The 13,407-nt window shown below is 42.4% G+C and overlaps 1 protein-coding gene across 1 annotated transcript in view; it reads right to left on the bottom strand.

The window, feature by feature from the left end:
* UBR5 (ubiquitin protein ligase E3 component n-recognin 5) overlaps positions 1-12,924 on the bottom strand; it is a 140,917-nt gene extending 127,993 nt beyond the window's left edge. The window contains exon 1 of the mRNA XM_073330413.1: positions 12,604-12,924. Within this exon, the coding sequence (XP_073186514.1) occupies positions 12,604-12,665 (62 nt within the window). The 5' untranslated portion in view covers positions 12,666-12,924. The remainder of the gene's footprint in view (positions 1-12,603) is intronic.
* Between the last annotated feature and the right edge of the window lie 483 nt (positions 12,925-13,407).

The following is a 13,407-nucleotide window of genomic DNA, read 5'->3' as shown; positions in this document are numbered from 1 at the left end:
GCCTCTAAAAAAAAAAAACAAAAAAAAAAACAAACCAACCTTCTGCCATTATACCACTGAATAAAAGCAAACACAATTTTTTCTTTAAAGTACTTTTTAAAAGGTGACCAAGAAAGGCCAGGGTGGAAGAAAAGGTCCCCACACTTTGCTTCTTTATGCAGTATAAAGAAAGCCTGAAATTTGGGGGGAGGTAATTTTTTTTCCATTAGAAATTCAGATTTTTGTCTACCCTCTTTAACCTGGAAGACTCTACAGGCAATTGCTATGAATAAGAAATCGGACACAATATAAATGAAATCTGAGAGGGGAAGCTATTATTATTTGAAATGTTTAAAACATGTGTTTGGATAACAGTTAAGAAACACTAGAGAAAAGTGTCAAAGATTTGACATCTTCAACCCCTTAATATTACAGGATGAGAAAGCTCGTAATCCATATTTCAGATCTATGAGTGCAGCAAAATCCGGGAAGCAGAGACTTGATATTTTTGGTATTTCAAAAGAACAAGCAGCAGGTTTTGGGGTCTTCTTTGAGGTGGGGGTTAAGTTTTCAGGAACTTTACACAAAATAGAGAAGATAATTTTGCATGTCACCTATGAAGGGTGATTTAAAATTTTAATCTAGTTGTAAAAATTGAACAATTTTTAAATAATTTGTAGGAAATCTTCATTTTACCTGTTTGTTATGGGGCCAGATCGTCCTCTTACCTAAATAAATAGCAAGACTCATTGACTTTAATGGTGGCTGAATCAGGCCAATAGCTTGTGACCAAAGAAGTGCCACTCAGGTAAATGCATGAAGGTGGCTAAGCATTTTGATGATTGTATTAAGATAAGTTATTAGAAAATTTAGTGCAACACAGACACTTATTTGTACATATTACGTAGTGTCAAACTGCAAGGGGGTGAAGTTTAATACTAAAATCCAATTAAATTATTTGTTTAGTCTGATCACTCCCAACCAGCAGCAGGGCCTCATTGCACTAAGTTTGGAGAAACATACAGAAAGACAACTTTGGTCTCAAAGAACTTACAAACTTACAAAAAGACAAGAGATATAAAATGTGTGTGAAAGGGATATATAGCATATAAGTAATCAGGGCAATGACAAGCATAAGTCTTGTAAGTTTTTATATATATAAAAACTGAACAAAGACTTGGACCTATCATCACTCTGATGATTTTTTATTATATATATATATATATATATATATATATATATATATATATATATATATATATATATATATATATATATAATGTTATATCCTCCTTTTAGGTTTAAGGATATTTTGAGAGAGTTCCATTCCAGCTGGATAGGAAAAATGTGTTTCATTCCACAGGCTAGTGGGGGGGAAGGAGGTGGGATCGGAAAGAACTGTTGAAGCAGGAGTGGATAAAGTGCAAGGGAAACTGAGGGGGAAGAGAGAAGATGGCAAGCAAAATAATAAGCAGGGAGAATTAGATTAGGCAGATGAAGAAATGCTGCAGCAGGAGAGGTTCAAGGTGAAGAGACTAACAACTACTAGCAATACAGCACATGAAAAAAGAAATCCAGAGTCTAAGTTTGAGCAGAGTGAATGATGTTAAGAGGCAATGCAGGATCCTCCTGGCTATTACTGCTGATTCCCATTTGGAAGGGAGGCTGCCAAGGCTCGTGTCCTGGGAAGTGACGAAGAAGTCTGTTTTACATTAAAGCACTACTGGAATACAGTAATAATGGACCTAAATTACCCACATCTTCGGCTGTGGCTAGTACTGGCTGCTTTGAGTAAAGAGCAGCAAACAGCTTGTGCATGTGTGTTTTTCTACACAATATTTTATATTAAAAGATAAACTGAGAAATTATGAAAGTCTCCCACCTTCATGCTTCCATCTGCTAAGTTACAATTCTATTGTCACAAACTAAATCAGCAAAACTGAACGTCACACAGCAGTAAAACAGTAAAACAGCAGTGATCAATTGCTTCTGGTGACTCAGCAAAGAGGTATTAAAAACAGCAAAACATTTTGAAAACTCCCTTTGTAACTGGTATTCTTTAGTAAAACCATTTTATCTATGTATGGTATTACAACTAATTCATTGCAGTTGTCTTTTAAAACTTGCAGTTGCAGGTTCTCACTGCACTCCTCCTACAGTTTGACCAGCCTTTAAAAAAATAAATAAATAAAAAGGCATTTGGGAGCATTAACCTATTCCCAATGTAAAATGTTTTTGAAAAATACAAAATGAAATGAGAAAACCAACTGGAAGAGGAGGGGCAGAAGACACTTTGGAAAGATCATTTCTGTCAGGAGAAGGGAGCTGGAGCAATAGGGCATGGGGAGAGCCTGAACCAAAAACCTGGAAAAACGAACAAACTAACGTAATTAATTTCCTCCATTATTTTTAAATCTACAAAGAAATCCTTAGGAGCCATTTTACAACATAGTTTTGGTGGGGGTTTTTGGGTAACAATCTTGTCCCAATCCACATCTATCAAACTAATAAGTACAGAGAAAGACAATGCATGCAAAATATACCATTATCTTAATCAAAGGCCCATTTTGTAACTGCAATAAGATTAATTGTGTAGTAGTGTTGATAAATGCACAAACTGTTTGCATTTGAAGCATTTCTCCTCAAGCCCCAACACACCTAAGATGTACAGCCTGTCCTGTCTTAAGATTTAATTATCAAGACTTGGCAGGAGAAGGGCTGGGGGGAGAGCACTCTCTCATTCATCAGTAGGAAAGTTCCCTGGGCAAACGGGGACCAGCAGCAACAGAATGAAATGCAGAACTGAGACAGTTCTGCTTTGCTAAAAGACTTATGTTTCTCAACAGGCATGGTAAAGGCAAACTCCATATTTAAGTTCTGCTCTGCAATTAGATTCCCACACAGGCAGTTTATTGAACTTATGTACATCCAACTGCAGCATCAGGACCTTAGTAAACATTAGCCACCGATGGAGGATACAAAAGATGGGGCTGGTCAGCAGGATTGAGGAACTACATCTTAATAAGCCTCACAACTTCCCCAACAAGTGCTATGTTTGAATCTCAGATGGGTTGGAGGTACATTTGTAGTATGGACTTTGAGTAAACAGATTTAGCTCTTCAGCAACATTTTTCAAACTGTGTTACAAATCTTTAGTGTCACTTCTTTTGAAGGTGAATGTCATATCCTATGTGGTTTAGGTTCTACAACCTGTGGTTTTCACATAGAAGCCACTCAAAGAAGCAAAAATGAGGAAAACTTCAAGATTAAATAAACAATCCTTCAGATCCTGATTTTGTTTTGGAATAGTTAATCACCATCCTGAGCACTACGCTTGTATCTTGCATCTCCTTTCCCACTTTTTGATTGTGTCTTTATAGATCAGCATTTCAAACATGTAACAGACATCATCCTGCCACATACAGGACCTAGTTGTCTTACAATTCAAAATGCATGAATAGTGATAAAGCCAACTACATATTTATTTATCTATGCTCTTGAATAAGCTTACAAATGACCAGTTTAAAACAATCATTATGAATAGAGGTGCTTCTCACATATTCACAACTTTCAGAAATTTTCTATGTTTTATCTCAGAAAGTAGGTTTTTTGTGCAACAAAATCCTGTTATCTGTCTTCTGAATCAGTGGGATGGTGCAGGTAAAATATTTCTCCAACTTAAAAGGTTCTGCCAAAAAAAGGATGGCGGGGGGAAAGAGTGGATACTTGGTATGCAGGTGAGCCATTGCTTTAATGAATTATTTCAAAATTGCTTAATGACCACAGACTTCATTTGAGAGGGGTATTGCTCCAGGTTAGACACAATGCAGATACATGTACAATTTGAACTGCACACTTCTTAAACTTGTTAAAAGGCCGTCTTTGCCTAAGTTGTTTGTTGCCTCAACTTCCATTTTCTTGTCCCCAGACAGTCCCCCAATCTATTCATTCTACCTACCTAAGTTTTATTCTACTGCCCACCACTGTAGTATATGACACCCAGATCCTCACCAGTATTTAGACTAACTTCCACTAAAGTCCATGGGGTAAATCTCTTTGAGATTCTCAGCCTGATTGCTTTCCATGTAAGAAGTCTCCTGCAAGAGAGACTTCATGGAGTCTCTGACATGGTTTTTTAAAATATTCTGTGCAATTTAAACCATTCTAAGGGGCAAGGAGGCTGTAGAGCTGATATGTGGTGCGGTGATAAGAATAGGCTATAACAGGAATGTTTTGCAAACTTAACTACCGAGGATGCTAAGAGTGCAACCACTATAAAAGATGAGCATTCTGTCAGTTACCCTGAACCCCCATCTGTGATATATATAATACACATGCCCCACATTTAAGACAATATTATAATTACAAAGTCATAATTGTAAAAATAAGTATAGCTGCAACACACTGGAAAACTGTAGTATTTAGGTATACTGTTTGGGTGAAGCAATGTATAATTTACATTTATGTAAAAATTTCTTTCATTTTTGTATCTACTCTATCCCTCTAAATAGTCTTTCTAGTTACTAAGAACATATGATCACACACAAAATCTGTCTTAAAGCCTAACTTGTGGATTTATGGCACCAAATTTATCATATTACAAATTCATTCAGCATGGCAACTAAAGCAACTGTCATCAGGAATTATTTTAACGTATGACAATATACTTAGTATGCTGAAACTAACCACATTAGTATACGTGATTAGTTGGTTATAGGTTAAGTTTTACAATGAATTAAAACATTGCAAAAATATCTGTACTAGTCACAAAAATCCTACTTTTGTATATGATCAAAATCTGAGTATTTTTCTGATTTACGTATCTATCCTCAAGATGTGGCCAATATAATCTCAAACCATTGGGCTAATCTAGCAAGACTAGTAAACACAAAATCTGATCCCAAAGGCAATCCTAAAACTGGAGGATGGAGGGGAAGGAGGACAAGGGATTGGAGAATGTGTGTGACCAGCCTGCTACCCAGATAAACTCTTCCGCTGGCTCTGCTCAGCTACTTGCACCTTAGACCACACTTTAGGAAGTGTATGCATAGCCAATTATGCATTTGCTGTCCTCGAAATCAAGTTTGGGGTGCAGTGGTTGAGCAGAGCCTATTACTACTGACATTTAAGAATAGGCCTTCTCCCCCAAACCCTTCATTCCCATTTTCAATCTCAGGTTTGAGATGCCACTCAGAAAAAGAATTCACAGTTTGTATATGAACATCAGATTAGAAGTTTGTCCTTGAGGAAAGTACACAAAGTATGCATACAATGCAATTTCACTTTAAAAAAAATCTTTAACAACCCAAGTGCTAACATGACTGCAGAAAAGTTGCATCAACCATACTTATTTGACAACTGAACTAGAGAACCAAGTTGTCCATGGACAAGTGTCAATTAAAAAATGTATTTATTTTTGCAGTCTGACGCTATGTCTACACTAGAAACTTCAAAGTGCTGCCGCTGGAGCACTCCCACGGCAGCGCTTAGAAGCGAGAGTGTGGTCATGCACTGGTAACCCACCTCCACGAGGGGAATAGCTCCGAGCGCTGGGAGCAGTGCTGTCCACACTATGCTGTCCACACTATGCTCTTGCTGCGCTCAGGGGGGTGATTATTCATTCTCCTGAGCCAGCAAGTTAGAGCGCTATAAAATGTAAGTATGGAAAAGCCCTGAGCTTCTATAAAAGTCCTTTACATAGTAAATTTTGCGACTACAGAACTAAAGAAAGTGCAGACAGAGCTTTCTGAGTATTTTAACTACAGTGGACTCTGTCAAGAATATAGCCAATAGCAGCTAAAACCGAGAAGTTGGTGAACTTGCTACATGACTTACCCTTAAAATAAAAAAAACAAAAACAACATAAGCCCTAATTCATCAGTGCATAAGTCAACAATTGCTTTCTACCTGTGGTCCCTGGACCTCTAGGGGGTCCGCAGACTATGTTTAAGATTTCCGAAGAGGTCCGGCACCTCATTCAACATTTTTTAGGGATCCACAAATGAAAAAATGTTGAAAACCACAGCACTAGCAGCTTGGAGTTTGGACAAAACGTCTCCTATTGGCAGGCTATTCCACAATTTTACATTATAGAGATTCTTGTAACTTTCTTCTGGAGTATCTGGTACTGTTTGACCACTATCATAGACAGGATACTGTGCTACACAGACCAAAGATCTCAACTGGTACAGAAAAGTCTTTATAGTACAAAGGTTTGCATACTGCTGCCTGCAGACCATTAGCAGTCTGAAGAGCTGGTGGTCATATGGCTTCTTGTCTCCACCTCCTAAATTGCATTAGGGAGAACTACAAATATACTGAATATTTTCTAAGTCAGAAATTGCTGTAGTTGCCAGAGACTTTGTGTAATCATGAATGGATGAGGAGATGATTGACAGGAATATCTCTATTAAAACACAGTTTACCCTATGAAAGAACTCGAGAATTCCTTCTACCCCGATATAATGTGACCCAACAGAACATGAATTTGGCTATAACGCAGTAAAGCAGCGCTCCAGGGGGGAGGAGTGCGGGGGGGCTGCACACTCTGGTGGATCAAAGCAAGTTCGATATAACGCGGTTTCACCTATAACACGGTAAGATTTTTTGGCTCCCGAAGACAGCATTATATTGGGAAAGAGGTGTACAAACCATTACAGCATTTCAACAATTTTTATCTCATCTTCAAAAAATAGTTCTATTATGCAGTTGTTTGTAATTAAGTACTGTTAAACCTTCTGGGATAAAATGGTGGATTTTGGCAACAAAGACTGGTAAAGGAAAAAAATTCTACAGGTATGCAAAGATAGCTCTGTTTCCAGAAAGTGATTATTAGTATTAAATTAATCCTTATATAATCAATTGCATACAAACTTGGGTCTGTTACAGACAGGGGCATACGAGTTTTATTGTTTACTGCCTAGAAACATAAGCTACAATCAATGGCCAATACCTAAAAATGTGTATGAAGTATTGTAAATAAAAGTTTACCATCCCACGTCATCCCACCGTATTGGTTAGCTTTCACAACATACAGCAGTCTAAGAAATCAATATCCTTGATCTTCTAACAGCAGCATTATGAGGAGTTTTAAACATAAATTTCTAATTTGTTTTTTCAAAGGAGGGGATTGTTCTAAGACTAAGCTTTTCAGATACTGATACTTTCCTCAAGACAATAAATAGATACAGTAAAACCTAAGAGTTACCTCGGGAATGGAGGTTGTCCGTAACTCTGAAATGGTCTGCAACTCTGAACAAGATGTTACGGACTTCAGCGGAGGAGTTCGGGCTGCAGCTCCTGACTCTAGGGGCCGCCAGGACTCCCAGGCTTTAGATCGGGGTGTGTGTGGGGGGGGCCACTGGAGCATCACTGCTTTAGATCGGGGGGGGAGAGCGCTGGAGCTTGAGGCTTCAGCTCCGCAGCTCCATTCTGGTTTCAGCCCCGCAGAGGGCGGCAGGATCAGGGCTTCAGCCTTCTGCTCCCAGTTTCGGGTGTTAGCTATGGGCGGGGGTGGGGGGAGAGCGCTGGGGCTGAAACCAGCACTCCCCTTGTAGCTAAAGCCCCAATCCCCAGCACCCTCCACCCCCACCCCCCGCTAAAACCAGGAGAGGAGCTGCAGGGCTGAAGCGCCGATCCCCAGCACGTGCCCCACACCCACACCCCCACCGACACACAGAATCCATCCCTGGCATTGGTCCCCTCAACCCCACACTGAAACCGGGAGCAGATCCGTGGGGCAAAAGCCCCAAGCCCCAACACTCCACCCTGGTCTACAGCCCTGAGCCCCACTGCTCCCAATGGTCAGAAGCCACAAGCCCCACCTCTGCCTGTAGCCCTGACCCCAAACACACACCCTGCGGCTGCAGCCCCAACACAGTACATTATTTGCTTTTTTTGGTCTGCACTGCTGCCTCATTGAGGACTTCAGGTTTCACAGGGTGTCTGGTAGACTGGTAAATCCGTAACTCTGGTGTTCATATCTTTTAAATACAGTAGACCCTCGATGTTTTATCGTAACTTATTACAGGAGGCAGACATGTCATTCCCATTAAAACTTCTGGATTAAGTTTTAATCCCATATGCATTTAAGAGACTAAGTCCTTCAAAGAAAATCCCAACACAACTGACTTGTAACTAAAGTCTTGTCTACACAAGAAAGTTACAATGGGTAAAAGGCTAATTAGAGGTCATGGACCCACCAGTTCCCTGCCTCTCCCCAGATACCCTTTCTGCATCAGCGAAGGAGCGCCTGTGGAGCTATACTCCATGGAGGTACACACTGCATCCATGGTGTCCAGCCCCGGACACATTAAAACGCTACAAAGCAAAGGGATACCCCAAGTATATTAATATCTTTACTGCCAACTGTCTCAGTAGCTAGGCACTTCTGTTTTAAAAATTAAAGCCATAAACTATTGTGTCACCTGTACTCTGCAGAAAGAAAATTTCTAGATCATCAAGTTGCAGACTGCATCTTGAATTTAAATTTATTCTATTTGGTCTGCAGAGGAGAAATTGTTTGGGGAAAATCTCCAAGTCACCTATTTTTCTAACAAATACACTACTGCTCTGGAAAAACTTCATTAGTTCAATTCATCCTAAAGAAAGATGAGCAAATCAGTTAATCATTTCAAAAAATGAATCCTAATACAAGCCCCACATATTGCCTTCCTTTTAAACACCATCTTGTACTTTGTTTTCTCCAGAATAAACAGCTTCTAGACAACTACTGAATACCTTGAATAAGTTATTTTAACAATACTTCAACTTCTATGAGACAGTACTAAGGGACACCATCAAGGTGGACTCCAGTTATTTAAAAAAAAAAAATTAAAAATCAAAGTCCCCTTCCCAATTTTGTGGGTTCTACAATCATTTCTTTAAAATCATTTCTTTCCTTTCCCCTGTTATTGGGTGAAATGCCTACTCAGATAAAGAGGAGACTAATTATGTTGGGGGAAATTAGTGCAAACTATATGCTAACTGCAGTCAAATTCACAAAGTGAAAAGATTTTTCCTCAAATTTCAGGTGTTACTTGTAACAATAGGAGGTAAAACATTTTCAGAAAACAGTGCTCTTTTAATTGACTTTGCCTCCTTGATACATTATGTCTGCTGCTCTAAATTTACACTGGTTAAATGCCTTATTTTAAGTTCTGAGACCATCCAATATCTTGATTCACAGGAGAGTTACATGTGTAAATTCCTCATGGTTCAACAGGAAATATATCCCAAATATTAAATTTAAACACTTGATACTCATCCATTTATGATTTCAGGAGACCAACTTAATGTAGGGTTTTTTTGCACAGAGTATTACAGTGGGCTGTCAAAATGGAATTCTGCTCACAAAAATCAGATCGAGAAGCAATTAAAAGCTGCAGTGGGGATGGAGAAAAGTGACTTTGCCTGCTGACAGTATTCATGGTAGAAAGAATAGCAAGTCTAGAAAAAGAAAAGCAAACTCTATAAAATGGAAAAAAGATGTGGAAAAGCATCTTACAGCTCAACAGGAATTTCTAAATGCATATTTATGTGAAATCACAAGTATAAAGCTATCTAGGCCCCGTTATATTGTCACATTACAGCGATAAGTAGTACTGCTATAAACAAAAATGAATTGGCATTTCCTGAATAACACCCACCACACAAACCCTATTTATGAACCCCTTTGAATTCAGTGTTACAAGTTCTCATACACATTTACCACATTTCTAGTAAAATTATGTTTGTGAAGAGGATACTTACAATTTTCTGCTCCGATCAAGAAGACACTTGATTCAACAGAAGTCACTACTTAATAGCACTTTTACAGCTTTTTTTCTATGTATTAATTACCACATTTTTTTGAAGCTTCCTGTACTAAATAAAAAAGTCTTAAGGTGCTGGTGCTGTGGTAAAATAAATTTAGGAAGTGCCAGAAGGACTGAAGGGTCATATTCAGTACAGATAACTGAGGGGCACACACCTTGTAATTCTTGTAGACCAAGGTAATTGCATTTGCACATACTGGGAGCTTCTTGAATTCCTTCATTCCAGGCCACAAGCTCCCCTTGTGCCATTCATCTCTTTCAGCAGCACCACACAACTTCCTCCAACCCCTCCCTCATGTTGGGACTATGTGTACCCTCCTATACTACCACTACAACACACCAGGATCCCTCAACCTCCTCCCTGCCAGGGGTCTGTATACCTCCCATTCTCCATCTTCCCATACCAGAGTTCCCCAATCTTCTCCTCGTGCCAGCTGTCAGTTCTCTGTACCGTCCCATTACTCCTTCCCCCTATGTCAGAGGTTTTGTGTTCTCCCCATACCAGGGTCTCCTAATCGCCCCACACTAGAGGGTCCAGAGTGCTCTCCTCATTCGTCCGCCCACATTCCAAAATCCCCCATTCTACCACCCATAGGAGGGGCTCTGTGCACATCTGCTTTCCTCTTCCACCATAGCAGGTACCCTACACTTAACACCTCTTTCCCTACCCATTCCAGTGTCCCCCATTCACCCTACCCCCAGGGGCTGTGCTCACACTCCTATTCCCCCCACTGTTATTTTTCCTTGTCTGGGAGGAAAAAGTCATTCAATGTATTAAGATGTTAAACTCTGCTGGGAGGACACACAGAGATGAGCCAGGTATATTGTTATGCTGGAAGGCATTAATGGGTGTCATCAACCTGTTTGATATATAAATAATTGCAGAGGTGCTTTTTTAATTGGATAGCTGAGACGCCATATATCTGCCATTTTTCCCCTCTCATTTTTCCAATTTTCCCCCAAATCACTAGAATTCCGGCAACTGACCCCTAGCACTTTTCTTGTTATTTTGGAATTGATCAAAAGTGGTGTTCAAAACTTACTGCATTACTGAGAAACAGAGAAATGCAGGTTAGCCTTCACAAGCTCAGCCAATAAACAAGACAGGTGATGTGTTAAAGCAAAACCTGGAGCATTCCTTCAATACACTTGGAGCAATGTGCGTAATTACATGCTGAATAACAGTCTCGTCATATTTTTTAAAAACATGCTGGCTCTTTCAAGATCAAAAAATCTTCATATACCAGAAGTTAGATGAAAAAATGGAAATATCCCAGCATTGTATCAGTGCTCACCTTCTCCTGCAGGAAGCAACTGCATGCCATACAAGAACGCATTACTGTGAAGGAGGTCAATCTCCCAGCAGTAGTTATGCCGCCTCTTTTGGGAAGCACATGACAAACAAGTGTCCTGTAAGATGTGTCACCGGGTCACTCCAAAAAAGTTACACCCAACTGACAAGCTTCAGGTCAGGGCCCCCTTTTATCACTACAAATCTCTCCTCTCTGTTTAAGGTCAAAGATGAAGCAGTTTGGGTGAAATATGATCCTTAAAATGACTTACTTTGCTCACTGTAAACATTAAGCCCCCTGAATCTCAAATGTTGTTTAATGGAGGCATTTCAGCACTCTCTCTTTTCCTACTCCAAATTACTCAGTGAGACATGATCATGGAAGCAGCCTAGATCTATGCTCAAACCTGGGAGGCAGCAAAGGACGGAAGTCCATAACCAAAGGCCCATACAGCCTGATAAGAAAGAAGATTACTTGGATTTCCACCCTATAACTAAATCTAGGACTTCTCTATTATTAACCACAAACAATTTGACAGGGAATTAATATAAGCTGAGAATTTATCAATTCAGATCCTATTAAGAATTTATATTTGTGAAATTTACTAGCTGCAGAAAACTCTATTAATAAGGATTAGAAGAAGACAACAGAGAATTCTAAGATGTCTCACACCTCTTGACATTTAAATAAAAGGTTTCCTTTCTTCCCCAGGCCTGTTTTAGTTTCTTCATAACTTGCATTTTTCTCACCGTATTCTAAAATACAATTGTAAAGTTTCCAAACACCACACTCAAAGATGCAATGTGTTTCCATGTCTCTCTCCCTTGCCTGAGCTACCACAGTCAGCACTTTACAGAACAGCCCTTTTCAAAATAAAAGCCTAAAACCCAGTACAGACATTTATATTTATCCCACTTTATACTTCCCTCCCCGTCCTTGTGTATGTTCTATCATTTTCACCCCCTACCTCCCAACCGCATCGTCTGTCAATTCATCGTTGATTTATATGGACAATTTTTTGCTCCTCCTCAGCCTCAGCTCAGGAGTAATGATAACCCACTTCTCAGATGGGGAGCCTGGTACAACCCCGGTGTCCCCTGACCAGTGAAAGCTGGGCGGAGAGAGGCGGGGAAGGGAGCGAGACACTCACTCGCAGAGGTCACGATCTCCCAGCACCCAGAGTCTGCGGTGTCCGGGGACTATAAGGAAATGACCATGTTTTAAACCGTGCAGCTAGGCGCCTCCCCTCACCGTCCCCGCAGAGAGGGGGCAGGGGGAGAGAGAGTTGACCCACCCCTCTGATAACCCGCTTCTCTGCCCGGTGTCCAGTGTAACTCTTCACCGACCCCGCGGACACCCACACGGCGAGGCTTCCTCCCCTTCCCAGAGCCCCGCCACACGCCGCGCTCCGGCCGCCAGACACATGGGCCCAGCCCCTCCCCTCACACACGGGGGCCGGGCCGCGCCCCTCCCCTCTCCGCCTTGCGTCCCCCTCAGCCACATGGGCCTCCCCTCACCGGTCATTAAGCTGGTCCTCGGTGCCCGGCAGCGGGTGCACCACGAAGTGGATCGATGTCATGTTGCGCTCCCCCCCCCCAGAGGCAGGCAGAGGCCAGGCACACAATGGGGTGGGGGGGCTCGGCGTCTCCCCCGGGGCGGCGGGGGCGCTCGCACCCGCAGGCAGAGTCCTTCCCTCACCGCAGCGACGCGACGCGGAGCGGGGTGCGGGGACCCGAGACGGCAGCGTCAGGAAGAGACTCGCTCCGCGCCGCACTCACACACGCACCGCCATCTTAACTTCCAGCGGCCCCTTCTCCTTTCTCCCTCCCCTCCTCCTTGCGCTGCGCCGCGCCGGGCTGGGCGGGGCGCTGACTGACCGACCGCGATGCAAGGCGCGCGCTTACTGGCGCCTGGGAGGCCCATCGGCAGTGTGTCTGTAAGGTCGTAGCGGATTGGGCCAGCTAGTCTGTAAAGCGCGAGTACGTCGGACGTGAAGTACGTGGAGACCACGTGCTCCTGGGAGAAGCGGTGGGGGGTGGGGTTGCGGCGCGGTGCCCGCTCCGGCGCGGGGGAGGGGAAGAGGGCGCGGCGGCGGCGTGGCTCGCTATGGCTGGCGGGAGGGCGGCCGGCCCAGTCACCCGTGCTCGGCTCCCGGCGGCAGCTTGAGGCTTTTGGCCTGGCGCGTCTGGGCGCTGGTCCGCCCCAGTGCTGCCTGGAGGGCTGTGCCGAGAGGGCGACCCCGGCACTGGCAGGTCGGGGTTCGGGGTCTCCGCGGGAACGCTGGGAGCCCGGGTCGGCGGCGGCTGGAAGGCGTTGCCGCA

This window comes from Lepidochelys kempii, chromosome 2, assembly GCF_965140265.1.
Source record: "Lepidochelys kempii isolate rLepKem1 chromosome 2, rLepKem1.hap2, whole genome shotgun sequence".
Lineage (NCBI taxonomy): Eukaryota > Metazoa > Chordata > Testudines > Cheloniidae > Lepidochelys > Lepidochelys kempii.
The sequence above is the reverse complement of the archived record's forward strand: the minus strand, read 5'-3'. Positions and strand labels throughout refer to the sequence as shown.